Source organism: Myxocyprinus asiaticus, chromosome 36 (assembly GCF_019703515.2).
Source record: "Myxocyprinus asiaticus isolate MX2 ecotype Aquarium Trade chromosome 36, UBuf_Myxa_2, whole genome shotgun sequence".
Taxonomy (NCBI): Eukaryota; Metazoa; Chordata; class Actinopteri; order Cypriniformes; family Catostomidae; genus Myxocyprinus; species Myxocyprinus asiaticus.
The window spans coordinates 2116409-2137561 of NC_059379.1; the positions used below are offsets into that span (position 1 = coordinate 2116409).

Below are 21153 nucleotides of genomic sequence, written 5' to 3' on the forward strand. Positions count from 1 at the left end.
GATTTTACTGCTGATTTAAAATATTATCTTTGATCGTAATTTTGACCAACCGTTTGTGAGATTTTGGTATTCCTCCATTCAAGTAGATAGGAGCTGCACTGTCATGACTGGAAACACACCGACAGTGGACTGACTTGCTAGAGAGACTTTGGTATGGGATGTGAGGATGAGGAAGGACTTGGGGTATGGAGTTATATATGTGCCACAATTCTGCATGCGCAAAATAATATTTTGAGTGCGCAAAAATGTTCTGCGCGTGCAAGATGAAATTTTGAGCGCACAGAAAGTTATTTTGCATGTGCAAGATGATATTTTTGATTGCAAAAAAAAAAAAAATTCTGCACGCACAAGATTATATTTTGAGCGCACAAAACATTTTCTGCACGTGAAAGATGATATTTTGATTGCAAAAAAATTTTCTGCACACACAAGATGATATTTTGAGCGCACAAAAAGTTCTTTTGCACGCGTTTGAATTCAGTTTTGTAAAGCAGTGTATCTTCTTGCAAAGATAAATTCATTTTGAGCAAACAAAAATCAATTTTGCACATGACTAAAGTTTATTTGAATGTGAATTTTCTCGGAATTCTTACATTTTGCTTTCTCCTGCTGCCCAAAATACCTTTTTGCCTACTCAAAATATAATTTTGTGCACGCAGAATTGTGGCACAAATATAACTCCATTTTCGGGGCGGATCACACCCAGTCTTTGAATACTTTCCTCATTTATTCTGTCCACAGACACAGCTAGTACTCACATCAAAGAAACATTCCAGTAAGTGTCATTTACAATCTTCATTTTGCGCGCTATGCAACAATTTAACAGTGATTCGCCACGTACTTTACTGAGAATATTTAATCTTGGGCTAAATGTAATAGAATATAATCATTATGCGTTTGACTGGGTGCAATATGTCTTTTGATGGGTTTTTGAGGATCTGAATTGTTTTAAGGATGTTTGTTTTCTGGGCGTTTGTTTGAGTGTGTGCTGTGATGGGTCAAAACAGTGTCCAAACTAATACTATAGTATGTAGTAAACGATTATGGGACTTTATGGTTGTTTTAGACCTGAGATCTGTAAGAGGATGGTTGTTCTTCCTTTAATTAACAAAAAGAGATTTCGCATCATTGTAAAGCAGCAGGCGTCTGTATGCTGCAGTTCAGTGCTTCACTGTGGTTTGCATTTGACTAGCAGCACAAAGACCAAAACATACCTGATAAACCATCAAACAACCAGTGAAAAGTTTGGACACACTGGACTGAATGTATGTTTCTCATGATTTTAAAAACTTTTTGATTCAAAGGCTTATGCATTAGTTTATTAGGTAAATATTGTGCCTAATAGAGTTGCGCGGTTTACCGGTATTAACGAAGTACCGCGATACGGTACGATATCCTGTTGCTAATTTCGGTACCATATTACAGTATGCTGTCATTAGCTCTTTTCAAATGGAAATTGAAGACATAAAAATATAACTACTGTTAAATAATAATAATATTCAATAAGTAGCAATAATCCTCATAATAACAATTATGTAGTACTGTGAAGCGCTGTTGTGCAGCATTTTATTTTACCAAAAATAAAATTGCAATTTATTTTTTGTTAAAAATAATTAATGATGTTTTTATTTGATTAAAACTGTATGTATCAATTTGATTAAACACCATTAACATGGAATCCAGAAAAATGTAAACGGAAAACGCGCAATTTGAATCTGTACGACTTTATGCAGTTCTTTTAATCAAGTCATTTTCTGTGTAATTTCATAAAAAATCTGAGGGTTTTTATTTGTTGATTAGAGTATCGATTTAGTATCAATACCGAGGTACCAGGACTGGTATCGTACCAAAGCCAAAATTTTGCTATCAGAGCAACCGTAGTGCCTAATGTGTAAGTTATTTACGTAACTAACATTTTTATTAAAATTTGGGGATGTTTTGGGGTGGGTAGGGTACATGGGAATTTTTGGTCATTTTTTGGTCTTTGGGTTATTGATAAATAAGGTTTTCTGAGGTGATGATAAATTAAAAATCTTTTAAAAATCTAGTTTAAAACATGTGTCAAGTTCATAGAAATTGATTTTTTGCATCCATGTTGGTCATTTTTAGAAAACATTTTTAGCATTTTCTTCGAAAAATTGGATTTTAATTATTTAAAAAATTTCATGTGGTGTAACCATCAAGTAAAAAGTATTAAAATAATTTTATTGCATCTTGAATACATGACATAATCAATTATTCATCAATCCTTAATAATTCATTCATAGCTGTCAGCTGGAGCTCTTTCAAGGAAACACCCTGGCGTAACATCTTTAATGCGGTTATATTTAATGCATTATAGCTTTATTAAATTTCAAATAATACGGAAGCAGATCATGTAAATAACTACAAACTCCGAAATTGGCATTTCTCTGGCGGTCAGCACCTCTTCTGTGAGTTGTGTGAATGTCCCGATCTAAGGGGGAGAGATTGAAACTGCACCGTTTATATCACGGGACGCTCATCCCTCGAGCGCACACGCTTAATGCAGCTAGATTGTAACGTGATGACTCGCGACTTATTGAATCATAATATATGTCACTGTGCATTTCTTATCGTGAAGAAAATTGACAATACGCAGCTTTATTAATAAGATATTTTGAGAGTTAAAGATGGATTGAAGTGAACAGAAAGGTGAGAGAGGGTAGTCTTCACCCCATTATACACGGCAACAAAATAAGTTTTTGATTTGTTTTTGTTTTGGCTTGTTTTCCAATATACATATATAAAACTACTTTAAATCAACGTACATTTACTTGAGCAGCTATACTGCAGAAGAAACAATTATTATCTGAGAATGTTGAATATAATATTAAAAATGTAAATATTTTAAAATATCAAAAAATCCTTTTAAAAAAGATGCATTCACCTGAGAAACAGCATATAAGATATTTAGACTTGCTTTAAGAGAATAAATCTTGAATATAAGTACATTTGTCTTTACTGCACTGGCAGAAGTATAAACAAGTGAAAAATACACTTATATACAAAATACACTTATATTTAAGATACATTCTCTTAAAGCAAGTCTAAATATCTTATATGTTGCTTCTCAAGTAAATGTATCTTGTTTTTAAGATTTTAAGACAAGAAAACTTGATAACAATAGGACTTTTTGCAGTGAATTTTTTACTGAATTAAACTTAGGGGCCGTTTACACGACAACGTTTTCAACTAAAAACGGAAAACTTTTTATGCATTTTGGCTGTTCGTTTACATGACAACGGTGTTTTGGGGCCTGAAAACGCAAACTTTTGAAAACGATGACGTCATGCGCATGCGTATTACGTGTTATATAATAATTAATTATAATTTTCTTTATTTATCACACATTATACATTTGCACATATACAGTGAAATTCTTTTTTTCACATATCCCAGCTAGGCTGGGGTCAGAGTGCAGGGTCAGCCATGATACAGCGCCCCTGGAGCAGATAGGGTCAAGGGCCTTGCTCAAGGGCCCAACAGTGGCATCTTGGCGGTGCTGGGGCTTGAACCCCTGACCTTCTGATCAGTAACCCAGAGCCTTAACTGCTGAGCTACCACTGCCCCTTAAAGAATGATGGGTTGATAGGCATCAATTTGAGATGTATAATTATCAATATGAATACTGGTGTCTGTGCAAATATCAATAATCAATAATTTATTCATTTGGAGTGTGAACATTGAACAGTAGGCAGAACCTGCAATTTGAAAATCTTGAAATTAATGTATGGATTCAGATGGGAAAAATGTACACTATATTGCCAAAAGTATTCGCTCACCCATCCAAATAATTGAATTCAGGTGTTCCAATCACTTCCATGGCCACAGGTGTATAAAATGAAGCACCTAGGCATGCAGACTGCTTCTACAAACATTTGTGAAAGAATGGGCCGCTCTCAGGAGCTCAGTGAATTCCAGCGTGGTACTGTGATAGGATGCCACCTGTGCAACAAGTCCGGTCGTGTAATTTCCTCACTACTAAATATTCCACAGTCAAATGTCAGTGGTATTATAACAAAGTGGAAGCGATTGGGAATGACAGCAACTCAGCCACGAAGTGGTAGACCACGTAAAATGACAGAGCGGGGTCAGCGGATGCTGAGGCGCATAGTGCGCAGAGGTCGCCAACTTTCTGCAGAGTCAATCGCTACAGACCTCCAAAGTTCATGTGGCCTTCAGATTAGCTCAAGAACAGTGCGTAGAGAGCTTCATGGAATGGGTTTCCATGGCCGAGCAGCTGCATCCAAGCCATACATCACCAAGTGCAATGCAAAGCGTCAGATGCAGTGGTGTAAAGCACGCCACCACTGGACTCTAGAGCAGTGGAGACGCGTTCTCTGGAGTGACGAATCACGCTTCTCCATCTGGCATTCTGATGGATGAGTCTGGGTTTGGCGGTTGCCAGGAGAACGGTACTTGTCTGACTGCATTGTGCCAACTGTGAAGTTTGGTGGAGGGGGGATTATGGTGTGGGGTTGTTTTTCAGGAGCTGGGCTTGGCTCCTTAGTTCCAGTGAAAGGAACTCTGAATGCTTCAGCATACCAAGAGATTTTGGACAATTTCATGCTCCCAACTTTGTGGGAACAGTTTGGGTATGGCCCCTTCCTGTTCCAACATGACTGCACACCAGTGCACAAAGCAAGGTCCATAAAGACATGGATGAGTGAGTTTGGTGTGGAAGAACTTGACTGGCCTGCACAGAGTCCTGACCTCAACTCGATAGAGCACCTTTGGGATGAATTAGAGCGAAGACTGCGAGCCAGGCCTTCTCGTCCAACATCAGTGTCTGACCTCACAAATGCGCTTCTGGAAGAATGGTCAAAAATTCCCATAAACACACTCCTAAACCTTGTGGAAAGCCTTCCCAGAAGAGTTGAAGCTGTTATAGCTGCAAAGGGTGGGCCGACATCATATTAAACCCTATGGATTAAGAATGGGATGTCACTTAAGTTCATATGCGTCTAAAGGCAGATGAGTGAATACTTTTGGCAATATAGTGTATTTGTATTTTAAATGTTATTTATTTATTTACTTAATTTTATTTGATGTACCTTTACCCTGCAGTTCATTCACCCAGCGCTTATGTATATAGCCTATAGACAAAGATGTGATGCCATGTTTAGTTTTCAATGATATGCTTAGAATATGAAAACATGAGGCAGTGAAAATGCATGTTAGATCCAGTGTACACAAGACCTCTCTCTCTGTCAGAAGATATCCATATATCAGAGTTCCGTCTGATATCCAAAACCAGTCAACATCAATAGGTTATGTTAACTTACTCTCCTACCAGCCCAAGAGTCAGCAGGGGAAATACAGAAGAAGGCAGGAGACGAAGTGGTGGTAAAAATGAGTTTATTGCATAATCTTGAGAGTTCAGTCTATAGGCAAGTGCACGAGTACTTCAAAACAATGTGCGAGACATTCAGAAGTACAATGGCGGACTACAGGACTGTGTTTGTGCTGCTCAAGATTTTGAGTTTATTGACGCTTCTCCAGCAAAGTAACTGTAGTAATAAGGCAACCTCATCGTCCGTCCAGACAAAATTGCTCGATGCTTTATCCATCTTCATTGTTTGTATTCACCGCTCTGTGGAAGAATGCTTATGTGCGCAGGCGCGTAGTGTTTCTTTACAAAGTGACATCGCCAACTACTGGCCTGGCATGCATAATACAGCGTTTTTAGTCGTTTTCGCGGATCCGTGTGAACGGGGATCGTTTTGACAACGTTGTCGTCTGTACGCGAAACTTTTCAAAAACGCAAAGGAAAAACGTTTCCGTTTTTAGTACATTGTTGTCGTGTAAACGTACTCTTAATAAAAAGTATTTTTTCCCTTTAATTCAGTGAATGTCATTTAGAGGTATTTTTAAAAGATGATTTTGTCCTCTTTATTGTTAGTAAGCACATTTAATACAACCTTTTATGTCAGGGCACAAGCTGAATAATCAGTTAAGAGCTATCAATTAATTGTTGCAATAATCGCCGAATAATCGTTAGATTAATCGATTATCAAAATAATCGTGAGTTGCAGCCCTTGTGCAGTTTGTTTTATTGTCGCTCTGTGGTGCTATCAAAACATTGCTCTTTGTTTGAATATCCTGACCAGCCTGATAAAGCAACATTGACTCAACCAATGGACTTACTGTGTGTGGGACCAATAGCAGACGGAGAGAGTGATTGGGGAAACCTGCTCGAAGATAGTGACTATTTTTGCAGTTTCATTGAGTGACACTAGGTGGCGCTGAAATTACATACTTTACCTTTTTAAGATATTGTATTTGACATATATTGAGAAACTTGTTTTCCAAGATTTTATGGTAAATTGGTAAGGGAAAGTGCATATGGTCAGCTTTTTTAATTACTGTAAATTTCGTTCAGTAAGTTTTTGTCACCTTTAGTTTGTTAAAATGTGTTTAATACATTTTCAGTGTAGTCTCTCAATTAATATGAGGTCCTAAAACTGGCATGCAAAATGGAATTACATTTTAAGGGCATTTCTTTAACTACTGTACATGTATGAAGGCATAGTTTTTTTCTTTTTACCATATTGTATATAGTGATATGTCTATGGTCATTTTGTAATATATATTTTAACTGTATGTTAAACATTTAGGGCTTTTTTGTTATTTTCAGTAGCATCTTCTTTACACAAAAGCATCCAGCTTAAAGTCAAAACATTGAATAACATATATGCATTTGGCAGATGCTTTTATCCAAAGCTACTTACAGTGCATTCAAAGTATACGTTAAACATTTTAACAATTACTGCAATTCATCATGTTTTTGAATGTGCTTGTTACTTTAAAATGACCTGAATTTAATTGAATGCTGTTAAATATTCCTATCCGGCCAGGTGTCAAGATGAGTTACCCAGGATACCCCCCTGCAGGTGGAAGCTACCCGCCCGGATCAGAACCATATCAGCAAGCGCCCGGGGGTACATGCCCGCCCCAGCCAGGTGCCTATCCGCCCCAGGGAGGGTATTATCCACCTCAACCAGGGGCGTATCCCCCCGGAGCAGGTTACCCACCCCAGGCGGGGGGATATCCTCCTCAGGCTGGTGGTTACACGGCTGCCCCCGGAGGAGGGTTCCCACCGCAGGCAGGGGGTTACCCTGCCACCCAGCCCGGAGGGTACCCGACCATGCCTGCTGCTGGTGAGCGCTTTTTGTTGCTATAAGAAATAAGAAAGAACAGCCTGTGTTTATTATGTTTTGACTCTTACTTTGTCGTTTGTGGTGTTTTTTTTTTGTTTTTGTCTGCATTTTCACAGTTTAAGCAGCACTAAGTTATTATATGTTTTATAACAGGTGGGTGGGACACCCAGCCTGGCTTTGGAGCTGTAAGCATCCTTTTATTTCTACCTCTGTTACTGTGATATCAATACACACTGCAATTTATTTTTAAATGCATAGACATTTTAAGTTAAATGTAAGGCCCTCTGTGGTGTGTGTGTGTGTGTAGTCTGGAGGTGGGATGCCTCAGGGGTACCCTGGAGGTCCGGCCCCGGGACAACAGCCCATGCCAGCATACCCAGGTGCTCCGGCTCCAAACCCATCAATGCCCGGGTACGGAGGGTGTGTGCCAGCTGGACCAACACCACCTAATGTTCCTGCAGTCAATGTGAGCGATTGGCAACTTCATGAGTCGTTATAAGCTTTTGCTTCATTCGCTTTAGATTCACAGTGCACATCAAATGGTTCCCATGGTCATTTTTTTTTTTTTTAGGCCTGGAGAAGTCATAGAAAGTACTACAAATTTAAAAAAAGAATGTGAATATGCATATATGTACGTGACTATTGTGCTTTCTTGTATTATCAGAATAAGAATGAGCTTTATTGCCAAGTATGCTTACACATACAAGAAATCTGTCTTGGTGACAGAAACTTCCAGTGTACAAACAATACAAAAACAGCAACAAGACTTTTAAAAAATAATTAAAATTGAATACAAAATAGATAAATATTGAAAAGAAAAAAGTATATATAGAATATACAATAGACAATATTATATATATATATATATATATATATATATATATCTACACATATATACACACACACACACACACACACATACGTAATGCAAATCTAAATACAAATCGGTTATGTACAGTGCAAGGGAATGTAATGTCAGAAGAGGTAGGATGTGTTGGATAACATAGAGACTAAACTGTGTATTGCACATAGTTATTGCTCAATGGGGCAATTTAACTGTTCATGAGATGGATAGCCTGAGGGGAAAAAACTGTTCCTGTGCCTGACGGTTCTGGTGCTCAGAGCTCTGAAGGGTCGGCCAGAAGGCAACAGTTCAAAAAGGTAATGGGCAGGGTGAGTGGGGTCCAGAGTGATTTTTCCAGCCTTTTTCCTCACTCTGGAAATGTATCGTTTTTGAAGGGGGGACAGGGGGCAACCAATAATCCTCTCCGCTGTCCGAACTGTCCTTTGTAGTCTTCTGATGTCTGATTTCTTAGCTGATTCAGCTCAGGGTTGTTTTGACTGCACCAGACAGCCAGCTGTTTAACCTCCCTTCTGTATGCAGACTCATCGTCATCTCGGATGAGGCCGATGACAGTGGTGTCTTCTGCAAACTTCAGGAGCTTGACAGAGGGGTCCTTGGCAATGCAGTCATTGGTGTAGAGGGAGAAGAGTAGTGGGGAGAGCACACATCCCTGGGGGGCACCAGTGCTGATTGTACAGGTGCTAGAAGTGAGTTTCCCCAGTCTCACTAACTACTGCCTGTCTGTCAGAAAGCTGGTAATCCACTGACAGATAGACAAGGGAACAGAGAGTTGGTGTAATTTATTCTGGAGTATAGCTGGGATGATGGTGTTGAAAGCCGAATTGAAGTCCACAAAAAGGATCCTTGCATATGTCCCTGGTCTGTCCAGATGTTGCAGGATATGATGCAATCCCATGTTGACTGCATCATCCACAGACCTGTTTGCTCGATAAGCAAATTGAAGGGGATCTAAAAAGGGTCCAGTGATGTTCTTCAGGTGGGCCAACACCAGTCTCTCAAATGATTTCATGACCACAGACATCAGGGCAACAGGTCTGTAGTCATTAAATCCTGTGAGTTTTGCTTTCATTGGGACGGGGATGATGGTGGAGCGTTTGAAGTAGCATGGGACTTCACACTGCTCCAGTGATCTGTTGAAGATTTGTGTGAAGATGGGGGCCAGCTGGTTAGCACAGGATCTAAGACACATGGGTAAAATGCCATCTGGGCCCTGTGCTTTCCTTGTCTTTTGTTTCTGAAAGATGCAGCTCACATCATCTTCACAGATCGTAAGTTCAGGTTGAGTAGCAGGAGGGGGGTTGCAGGAGGTGTTGGTGTTTGTGTCAAGTGAAGGTCAGAGTGGGTGTGGGGTGTGAGATTGGGCCTTTCAGATCTACAGTAGAACACATTCAGGTCATCAGCCAGTTGTTGGTCCACCACAGGTTATGTATTCTTATATTTGTGCATATAAATTAAATGATTAAATAGAATTTTCCTTGTGTTCATTTAGTGCAAACAGTGTTGAAAATGTGCCTTGATTATTTTTAATTCATACTGTATATTACTTCATACACTAAGCATTTTTAGTCCATTTGGCTACAATGGATGTTATGTGTCAATGATGGTTCCTGACCCTCTTAAGCCATTTCATTGCAAAAACGTAAATATCAAGATGTATTGAATAATGTCAGAATATATATGTGTATATACAGTATACTGTATATACGATTAATATGTATATATATATATATATTTGTCAATATATTTTAATAATTTTTTTGGGGACACATGACAACAAAATGTCTGTCCACATGTTGTTACACCACCTGACTTTGATTTGGTGGACAAAAGTTTTTCAAATATAATTAATATTTTAGGGGGCCTGAGTAGCTCAGCGAGTATTGACGCTAGCTACCACCCCTGGAGTCGCTAGTTCGAATCCAGGGCGTGCTGAGTGACTCCAGCCAGGCTTCCTAAGCAACCAAATTGGACCGGTTGCTGGGGAGGGTAGAGTCACATGGGGTAACTTCCTTGTGGTCGCTATAATGTGGTTCGTTCTCGGTGGGGCGCGTGGTGAGTTGAGTGTGGTTGCCGCGGTGGGTGGGGTGAAGCCTCCACACGCGCTATGTCTCTGTGGCAACGTGCTCAACAAGCCACGTGATAAGATGTGCGGGTTGACGGTCTCAGACGCGGAGGCAAGTGGGATTCGTCCTCCGCCACCCAGACTGAGGCGAGTCACTACGCCACCACGAGGACTTAAAAGTGCATTGGGAATTGGGCATTCCAAATTGGGGAAAAAAGGAATATATATGTGTATATATGTGTATATTAGCTATATTGCTTATCTCTACTATCAATAGCGCATTTAGGAAATGCAGTGTCTTCTCTCATTACAGTTAAAGTTTTTCCCAAAAAAATGGCTTGAATTATTTTCAAGTGTTTCCTTTAACCGTAGTGTTTCTGTTTAGAAGGGTTATCGTGGTTCCCTTAAGGACTTTCCTGGTGCGGATCCACTCAGAGATGTTGAAGTCTTGAGGAAATCCATGAAGGGCTTTGGTGAGAAGAAATTATTTATTTGGATTCATTTGTACCACCAACTTCTTTGCCTTGGGTTGTATTTTGCCACATGTTATAAAGCTGGTTTCAGGGTTTGGAGACCTGATACTTGCTCTGTTTACTCGCAGGAACTGACGAAAACACCATTATTGAGCTTCTCGGCAGTCGCACTAACAAGCAGCGTGTGCCGATGGTCGCGGCATACAAAACCACATATGGCAAAGTGAGCATATGATGACAGGGCATACTTTTACATATTTGCTCATGTAAAAGAACTGTGATTATGGTTTATTTTCATTTTTAAATGGTATTTTGCAGGATCTGATTAATGATCTGAAGTCAGAGCTGACCGGGAACTTTGAAAGTTTGGTTCTGGCCATGATGGAGAGTCCTGCACGGTTTGATGCCTCTGAACTGAAGCAGGCCATATCAGTGAGCTTTCCTTTAACACTCGTTCACCATTGATTTTCAGGAAAATCCACTTCCCGTCAAATTTAGATCAGTAACTCGAACTCTGGGTCAGTTTGCTGCTTATTTGCCCACTTGGCAAAATGTTAACTTTGTCTGAAAACTAATGTACAATCTGAGTGAATATGAGAACACAAAATAGCAAATGATGTTTTCAAACATGTAATCAGAAATTCATTGTTATTGTTTATGCTCTCAGGGTGCAGGAACAGACGAGGCCTGTCTCATAGAGATTCTGTCGTCTCGTAATAATGCTGAAATTCAGGAGATCAATAAAGTGTATAAGGCAGGTGAGTAGTCTGCAGACTGTCTCGAGGTAGTAGGGGTGTTTGACAGACTCATACAGATCACTGTGTGTTGTTTAGAGTACAAGAAATCTCTCGAGGACTCCATCAGCAGTGACACATCTGGACATTTCCGTCGTCTGCTCATCTCCCTGTCTCAGGTAGTGTCTGTCGGTTTCTTATTGTCTCTTTTATAGCAGCAATGATAGCGGCATATGTTTTCATGTAAATGGCCTGTTATATATGTTAATCTTACTCAAGTTGGACATTGTTGAGGATCACTGTTTTGGCTCTTTTTAATTATTATTTAGTAAAAATAAGAGGAAACATTTATTTTGAAACTGGAAAAATTATGGAAGCCTGTTTTCGCCACATTAAAAAAAAGTGCTTTGGTTAGCCATAATTAAGAGATACTAAGTCATACAGTATTTATGAGATTAAAAAGTCATAATTATTAGATTCACAGTCATATTTTTGAGTTTAACCCTTGTGCGTCAATAAAAAAAATGTTACTCAGAGGTCCTTAGAGGACAAAAATATCTGCATCAAAAAACTGCCATAATAATATTATATATTAATATTATTTTACACTTAATTAGTTAATTTTTTTTAACCAACATCAGTCCTGATCATAGCTACCAAATATTCATTCATTTTCAGGATTTTAACCCTTTAAATGCCAGTTTGTTTACATAATGCCACTGTTGTTTTTTTACACACACACACACACATTTCTCAATACACACAAACAAAACACGCTCTGACATCCATACCAACACACACACACAATTTTAGCTGCATCATTTATTCAGTTGGCCTGCAGTGCTCTATAATACAGCAAACAGAGAATAGGGGAAAAGCTTGTATTTGCTCCATAGGCTAAACATGAGAAAAATGGCGCCATCTGGTGGAAAATATTAAAATTTTAAATGTTTCAGCCAGTGCTCTGGAATGAAAGCATAATATCATAGAATTCATGATTTTATCCTTTAATGGCACTGGGATCAAATATTGCAGTTTTAATGGGTTTCAATGGGGACATTTTTGTCCTGAAGGTCCTGAGTGTAACTATTTTGTGTACACAGTGTATTATAGGAACTGAGGTTGAAATATCAAAATTCCCCCCAAAATACACATTGGCAAAATGTATGCCTTTGGCATTAACAGCCAAAATGATCGAAAAAACTAAAATGAAAAAGACAAAGATGTCCCGAAGGTCGCACAAGGGTTAAAAAGTAATAATCATGAGAGTGTCAAAATTATGAGATAGTAATTCATAATTAAAAGTAGGGCTGGATATTGATACAGATTTCCTGATTCGATTCCGATTCACAAGCTTTCGATTCAATATCGATTCATATGGGTTTATTTCAGTTATAATGTCCCTTTTGCTTACATATAAAATAAATTATCTCCCAGCTAATGCTGTTAATTGTACAGGGGACCTTTTAACTAGGTTCATTCGGAAAATATAAATCTTACTAATTTTATTACTTTTTCATCATTTTGGTCACATTTTGGCTTTTTACAAATGAACAAATGTATTCAATTAATAAGATATTGTATTTCATATATTATTTTTGTTACATATTTATTGTTAAATTGCATAATTTGTATTTACATTGATTTGTTGAACACGTGCTAAAACCGCTACTGTCTCTTTAATAAAAAAATGGCGCCTTTAAATGAGCGCATGTTAACGAGAGAGGACTCGAATGGCATTACGTCATCTGTGCGATGCATGATTACAATTAAATGTTTTTTTGTAGTTGTTTTTGATCAACAACTGACTGTAAAGAACAGAAAGGGAATTAAAAGAGACTGTATTCAATGACAAATGGGTTTCGTGGATCTCGTCTTGGACACACATTACACGGAACAACTTTTACTCTCAACACGCTGCTGAACACTTCACCACCAAACTACACAATTACTGGAGAGCGAAATCTAAACATTTACACATATGATTTCCTCTCATTGTAGTGGAGGGTTGCGCACTGAGTGAAAGATCGATCTCGGAATTTAAGAATCGATATAGAGATCGTTCAAATGAAGATCGCGATTAATCAGAAAAACTATATTTTTACCCACCCCTAATTATTAGATAAGTCATAATTATTAAAACGTCAAAATTATGAGATAGTAAATCATAATTATGAAATAAAAAGTCATAATTTTGAGAGTCATAATATTGAGATAAAATCATAATTATAAGATAAAAAGTCATAATTATTAGATAAATGTCATAATTATTAAAACATGTCAAAATTATTAGTAAATCATAATTATGATATAAAATGTCAAATTATGAGATAAAGTCATCATTATGAAAAATGTCAGAATGATCATAACTGTCTCATAAATTGACTTTTATGTCATAATTATAACTTTGAAAAATGACTTTTTGTTTCGTAATTATGACTTAATATCTCATTACTATGACCTGTCATGAATATGACTTTGAATCAAATAATTAAGATGACTTTTTATCTCATTAAGACTTTTAGTCTAATAATAATGACTTACCAAAGCAATATAATGTTTTTTATGTGGCAGAAATCGACTTCCATAGTGAAAAGAGGCCGTGACAAATGCGACTGTAGGTAAAGCAATGTTGAATTCTTGTGAATACAGATGTAATTTATCATTTACTGCAGATTAGACCAAAATAAACCTTATCCCTTTGAAACAGGAAGTTGATTTAGGAAGTCTGTTTTTGCCTATATTATATCATATAGTTTTCATTCTTTGTTTTCAGGGTAATCGAGATGAGCGAGAGACTGTGGATATTTCTCTGGCCAAACAAGACGCCCAGGTTGGGAAAAAAACGTAATATTCACTTGAAGCTGATGTGTGTAATTTGTTCATTGTGAAGGTGCATATACATGAAAGAGAAACGTGTGCTATTTTCACTGTTGTAGAAACTGTACGCTGCAGGAGAGAATAAAGTTGGCACGGACGAGTCCCAGTTTAATGCTGTTCTGTGCGCTCGCAGTAAACCTCATCTCAGACAAGGTAAAAACCACCACGGTTAAAACACAAAGGAACTGCTATTACTTCCTGAATGATGGCCGAGCACAATGCATTTAATGACAAGTATCTAGAAAAACAATCATTTTAGTTGCCTAGTTATTTGAAACATCCCCTTCAGATGCTGACATTAGCTATAGATTATGTTCTCTGGATTAGTTGCTCATCATTAGACCAGAACAAGGTGACAATATTTTCAAAACATGATTTCATTTGATATTAGGACATAGTTTCCATCAGGTTAACTGATCATTTGCAGCATAGAACTTTGACTTATTTGACTGTCTACTGCTCTAAATGTGTCCATTCTAAATCAGTTCACAAGCTGATACATTATTGCACATTGCAAGAAACTCTTGGTTTGTTTTTTTTAGTCTTCCATGAGTACCAGCAGATGTGTGGCCGGGAAATTGAGAAGAGCATCTGTAGAGAGATGTCTGGAGACGTGGAGTCTGGCATGGTGGCAGTGGGTGGGTACTCTACTCTGATTGGTCCTGAGAAAAAACTTCAGCCTTATAGCTGATCTAGATGAAGCATGCAGGTGGAAGGAATAGCCAATCACAGCACTGCAACTGAAATGGAGTGACACATGAAAATAGGACCAAATGAGAAATCACCAGTGGTGTAGTCGGGGCCATACGCCGGATGCTTACTTTTTTCCCAGGGCTGTTTGCTTATAACGACTTCTAAGGATCAATATTTGCGTATACCCTCGGTATACCCACTTGTTTTGCTGCTTCAAAAGTCCATAATCTACTGTTGTTAGTTTCCTTTTAACTGCATCACATGCTGTTTTGTGAAACTGGAGATTCTTTATTGTAACTGGTGCATTATCACTTGAATTCTGCCATTCCCCACCCCTGACAACTGTTGTCACGTCCTTCATCGACTGAGGGAATTTATGACAGTGAGTGGAGAGAGAGTGAGTCACCCTCACGCTGAAACAGTATCAAATAAAATTAACTAACAAAATACGCGGGGGCTTGGGTAGCTCAGCGAGTTTTGACACTGACTATCACGCCTGGAGTCACGAGTTTGAATCCAGGGTGTCCTGAGTGAATCCAGCCAGGTCTCCTAAGCAACCAAATTGGCCCGGTTGCTAGGGAGGGTAGAGTCACATGGGGTAACCTCCTTGTGGTCGCGATTAGTGGTTCTCGCTCTCAATGGGGCGCGTGGTGAGTTGTGCGTGGATGCTGTGGAGAATAGCATGAGCCTCCACACGCGCTACATCTCCATGGTAACGCGCTCAACAAGCCACGTGATAGGATGCACGGATTGACGGTCTCTGTCCCGTATTTTGCGTCACGCACCCAAACTTCTGGTAATGAGTTGTGGGAGATATCGGCTGTTGCTTTACACGGACGGCAAAATCATTTAGCATTCGAGTGCATGTTAATTGTTCCCCACCATTGGGATTTTAAAACACTAGTAAACGCACCTATTCATGACACGTCATTGCATTTAATTGCATATGTCAGAGCTCGTTCTGGGAGAGAGAGAGAGAGAGAGAGAGAGAGAGAGGTAAGAAAAACTGCATAACTGCATTAATGAAAAATAAAAGTACAGTAGTACAGGTGTAGTTAAAACACTTAATGTGATTTTCTCACATTTCCCTTATGATAAACACTATTTACTGCCAAAACATTGACACTAATCCAAGGAGAAATACACATTTTCATGTTAAGCCTTTTCTCTCCCTTGCTCTCTTCTTCCGGGTCGTTATATTAAAGCGTTTTTCATTTTAAGTTTAGTAGGGCACGCAAATTGGCCCAGTTGCTAGGGAGGGTAGAGTCACATGGGGTAACCTCCTCGTGGTCGTGATTAGTGGTTCTCGCTCTCAATGGGGCCTGTGGTGAGATGTGCGTGGATCGTGGAGAGTAGCATGAGCCTCCACATGCTGTGAGTCTCCACGGTGTCATGAACAACGAGTCGCATGATAAGATGAGGCAACTGAGACTTGTCCTCCGCCACCCGGATTGAGGTGAGTAACCGCGCCACCACAAGGACCTACTAAGTAGTGGGAATTGGGCTTTCCAAATTAGGAGAAAAGGGGATTAAAAAATAAATAAATACAGTATGTATGTTAACAGAAATAAAATCATAAATAGTAGTTTCCTAGATGTCAATCACAGACCATGTAGTGGCTAATTTATCCATTGAATGTCCACCCTCATGCTGCCCATTTAACTGGATGGACATTTTTTTAATAATTTAGCTTGACCAGTATGACCAATACAATCTTTAATATGTAATGATGAAACACGAAGAAACTTGTAAAAGTACGTTTTAGTTTTCAAAAGTTTCAAAGCCGGAATGTCACCGAATTGGGACTGGGCAATAGTAAACCACTTTTTTTGGTAGGACTACACCACTGGAAATCACGGCATGTTGAGTGAGTCAGTTGTTTTGAATAAGATGCAGATTGGAGGCCTAAACGTTTTGCATATGCAAATATACTGTAACTTAGACACACAGCAAATCTCAGCAGCCTTTTCATTAAAGCCACACTCAGTTGTAGATGATTCTGCTTTAGTATATTGTTGATACGCTTTTTTAAAAGGACTTTTTAAAGTCTCTTAAAGAAATGTTCCGGGTTCAATACAAGTTAAGCTCAAATGACAGCAATTGTGGCTATTTACAACATGTTTAAGGTGACTCATTCAATCAGAAGTGGATGTTTAGAGTAATGTTTGGAGTAATTTCTGTAATGTAATGTGTAGGTTATGAAGTTTAGAAGAATCATGTTTACAGTTTCAGCACTGTGCTGATATTTCACATGTGCTGTTTTTCAGTGAAGTGTATCAAAAACACTCCTGCCTACTTTGCCGAACGGCTTCACAAGGCCATGCAGGTAAAGCATATGATGTTATATACTGCTTGTTTAAAGGGATAGTTCACCCAAAAATCGTTTAATCACCCTCATGTTGTATCAATCCCGTATGACTTTCTTCGGGGAACACTAAAGGAGATGCTAGGCAGAATAATGTTTGGGTGAATTTTTAATTTATAATGCTTGTTTGGTGTTATTTAGCAGGATGTTTGCTGGTCATTAAGGAGTGTTTTATGAATGTTTTGATGTTTTCAGGGTGCAGGCACTAAAGACCGGACTCTCATCCGCATCATGGTGTCTCGTTCTGAGGTGGACATGCTGGATATTAGACAGGAATATTTACAGCAGTACGGAAAATCTCTGTACACCCACATCTCTGTAAGCCACACACACACACACACACACACACACAGATAAAACATATTGCCTAATTCTTCAATTTATAAGATGTACACCTACAACACACACAATTTCCTAAGAAATGTGACCATGTATAAGAGTTTAGAGTAGGAGTGTCAAACTTATTTTAGATTGTGGGCCAGATTGCATTAAATGTAATATTATGCGGACTGATATTTTTATTTGTAAAATCTTGGTGTACTCATGCAGCGAGTATCCACAATACATGCTAACAAGTCCAGAATCGACTTTATACTGCTCTAATAACTAGAGGTAGAATGAAATATCGGTTTTACAGATTAATCGGTGCCGATAGTAGCTTTTTGGAACTATCGGTTATCTGCAAAAATCTATGCCGATATTTGCCAATAGTTTTAATCTAGTGAATGGAGGCTTTAAAAAAAACTTAATTTGGTAAATCCTTAAATATAGAGGAATGTAACAGAGCCAAGTCTCCGTCATTTCAAAATAAGTACGTGTATTTCGGGCTTATTCATAGTTAAAAGTCCTGCGTTATGCACCAAATCTTCATTTTGTTCTGGTTATTATTGGGATTTTGGATGCACAATAAACGGCTGGGATTTAAAATATATAAAAATGATTTGATTAATATATATATATATATATATATATATATATACTGTATATTAGTGTAGATGAGTCCACCTGTGGCAAATTCAACTAATTGGACATGATTTGGAAAGGCACACACCTGTCCATATAAGGTCTCACAGCTGAAAATGCATATCAGAGCAAAAACCAAGCCATGAGGTCAAAGGAACTGCCTGCAGAGCTCAGAGACAGGATTATGTTGAGGCACAGATCTGAACATTTCAGTTGCATTGAAGGTTCCCAAGAGCACAGTGGCCTCCATAATTCTTAAACGGAAGAAGTTTGGAACAACCAGGACTCTTCCTAGAGCTGGCTGCCCGGCCAAACTGAGCAATCGGGGGAGAAGGGCCATGGTAAGAGAGGTGACCAAGAACCCGATGGTCACTCTGGTTGAGCTCCAGAGATCATGTGTGGAGATGGGAGAAACTTGCAGAAGGACAACCATCAGTGCAACACTCCACCGATCTGGAATTATGGCAGAGTGGCCAGATGGAAACCCCTCCTCAGTGCAAGACACAAAAGCATCTAAAGGACTCTCAAGATTCTCTGGTCTGATGAAACGAAGATCGAACTGTTTGCCCTCAATTCCAAGTGTCGTGTCTGGAGGAAACCAGGCACCCTCATCACCTGTGCAACACCATCCCAACGGTGAAGCATGGTGGTGGTAGCATCATGCTGTGGGGTGTTTTTCAGCGGCAGGGACTGGGGGACTGGTCAGGGTTGAAGGAAAGCTGAACGCAGCAAAATACAGAGATATCCTAAAGGTAAACCTGGTCCAGAGCATGTGACGCAAAATGGTGCATATTATCACGTGGCTTGTTGAGCGTGTTGCCACGGAGACATAGCGCGTGTGGAGGCTTCACGCCACCCACCGTGGCATCCACGCACAACTCACCACGCACCCCACCGAGAACGAACCACATTGTTATTACGTTGCTTAGGAGACCTGGCTGGAGTCACTCAGCACGCCCTGGGATAAATAAATAATTTAAAGAATTTTAGCATAAGGCTGCAACATAACAAAATCTGACAAAAAATTAAGGGGTCTATAAATATATATATATACAATTAATTTATAAAAATGCATTATTAAAAAATGTAAGTGTGTGGAAATGACTAATTTCATTTACCAGAGGCCTGTGTGTGTTTGCAGGGTGACACATCTGGTGATTATAAGAAGCTACTCCTGAAGTTGTGCGGTGGAAGTGACTGAAGAAACAGGAAGTTGGATGTGTAACCATGACGATCGAAAATGTGGCGTCGTCATATAAATCTCGCACATACAGTACTGTGCAAATGTTTTAAGCACTTAAGTTGTTTCACAAAAACATTTGTCTTAAGATGGTTATTTATATCTTCAGCTTTAGTGTGTCAATAGGAAATATAAATGTTAGACTCCCAAACATTCCTTTTGCAAATAGAAAAGATTAGAAAAGAAGAACAGGGAGCCCTGCAACAGATGTCATGGCCCCCACAAAGCCCCCCACTGAACATCGAGTCAGTGTGAGATTACATAAAGAGACAGAAGCAATTGAGACAGTCTAAATAGATAGAAGAACTGTGGTGAATTCTCCAAGAAGCTTGAAACATCCTATCTGCCAACAACCAAGAAAAACACCTGTGTCCAGGTGTATCTAGGAGAATTGGGGCTGTTTTAAAGGCAAAGGTGGTCACACTGAGTACTGATTTAGCTTTTTTATGTTTACTGGACTTTGTATGACGTTAATTGATAAATGGAAACTATTTATGACATTATTTATGAAGACATCCTCACTATGCAACATTTTTCACAAGTGCCTAAAACTTTTGTACAGTACTGTTTATCAATAGTCAAATAATCTCACTGTAGTGTCATCTTAACTAATTGTACTCTCAAATTATCATTTCATTTGTGCCTTAGTGACTTTGATTATTTTGTTGTTAATTTGGTGTTTAATCAGACTATGCATGATGTCTAGATAATATATATTTTATACCAGTTTTTGCATAAATATAAATGCACATTTTCTTAATTAGCTGATGCCAAATATGTGATCAGAACTATGTTGAAGTTGAATAATAATCTCTCAACCAAAAATACAATCCGTTCTCCATTTTAACATAATCATCCAAATTCTTAATGCCCTAAAGTGCTGAAATGAATGCCATAATATATGCCATAGTTTTTATAGTGAGCTTTATGATCTCTATGTATGAAGAGTTTCGTAAAGAAAACTTAATTATATCAAGGTTTCATTAGGTGGAATCAACCCGAAAACATCGTCATATTTCACCCCAAAATCAAACGCAAAAAAAATAACAAATTAAATAAATGGAGCTTATTTTAGGACCATTAAGACTTTGTTTCATTGTAGCATTAAGTTTGAAATTTTTCCTCCCAAAATTCTCATTACTGCAATACCGTCCGCTCGTTCGACTTTTCAATGTTTCATATTTCATTCTATTTACTGTAACACTGTAAAACACAGTACTACAATCAATCAGCAAATGCTACAATGATGTATAAAAATGTTACAATTTTGGTCATATTTTTTTTCACAGTACCGTAATGAGAATGAGATCCTTTCAGGAAAATATTTTAATATTTATAATATATAGTCACAATGCCAAAAGTCTTAATGGTCCTATAATAGGCCTTATTTTCTTTATGCTACATTTCTTATTTTTCTTATTTTTGATTTTGTGGTGAAATATGACTCACTTTGTTAAGTGTCATGCATGACTAGTGTAAATGTTTATTATTGTGCCAGTAGAGGGCTGCTAAGCAGAAGTTTGAGAGAATATTCTAACCTTTATGTCTTGTGCTGTATATTAACTGTGTAGACTAATCTTTATCATGGATTTACTGACCTGTGGTTGCCAATGTGTTCATGGAATCAACTAATGTCTGTTACTTAACACACACATGTGAGGATGTTATTGTTGTGCCTGTTAAATCCGCATCTGGAA

The 21153-nt window shown here is 38.4% G+C and overlaps 1 protein-coding gene across 1 annotated transcript; it reads left to right on the forward strand.

Annotated features, from left to right (window-relative positions):
* Positions 1-756: 756 nt before the first annotated feature.
* LOC127426659 (annexin A11-like) lies at positions 757-21153 on the forward strand. The gene is made up of 15 exons (XM_051673609.1): positions 757-775; positions 6879-7181; positions 7335-7366; positions 7489-7647; positions 10494-10581; positions 10710-10804; positions 10900-11013; positions 11249-11339; positions 11415-11494; positions 14092-14148; positions 14255-14348; positions 14738-14833; positions 17156-17214; positions 17449-17571; positions 19358-21153. The coding sequence occupies exons 2-15, from the start codon at positions 6887-6889 to the stop codon at positions 19415-19417; spliced, it is 1443 nt and encodes a 480-aa protein (XP_051529569.1). The 5' UTR covers positions 757-775; positions 6879-6886; the 3' UTR covers positions 19418-21153.

Coding starts and splice junctions, on each gene's coding strand:
- LOC127426659 (XM_051673609.1), top strand. CDS start 6,887: ATGAGTTACCCAGGATACCCCCCTGCAGGTGGAAGCTACCCGCCCGGA. Junction 10,582..10,709: donor GAAATCCATGAAGGGCTTTG/GTGAGAAGAAAT, acceptor GTTTACTCGCAG/GAACTGACGAAAACACCATT. Junction 17,572..19,357: donor CTCTGTACACCCACATCTCT/GTAAGCCACACA, acceptor GTGTGTTTGCAG/GGTGACACATCTGGTGATTA.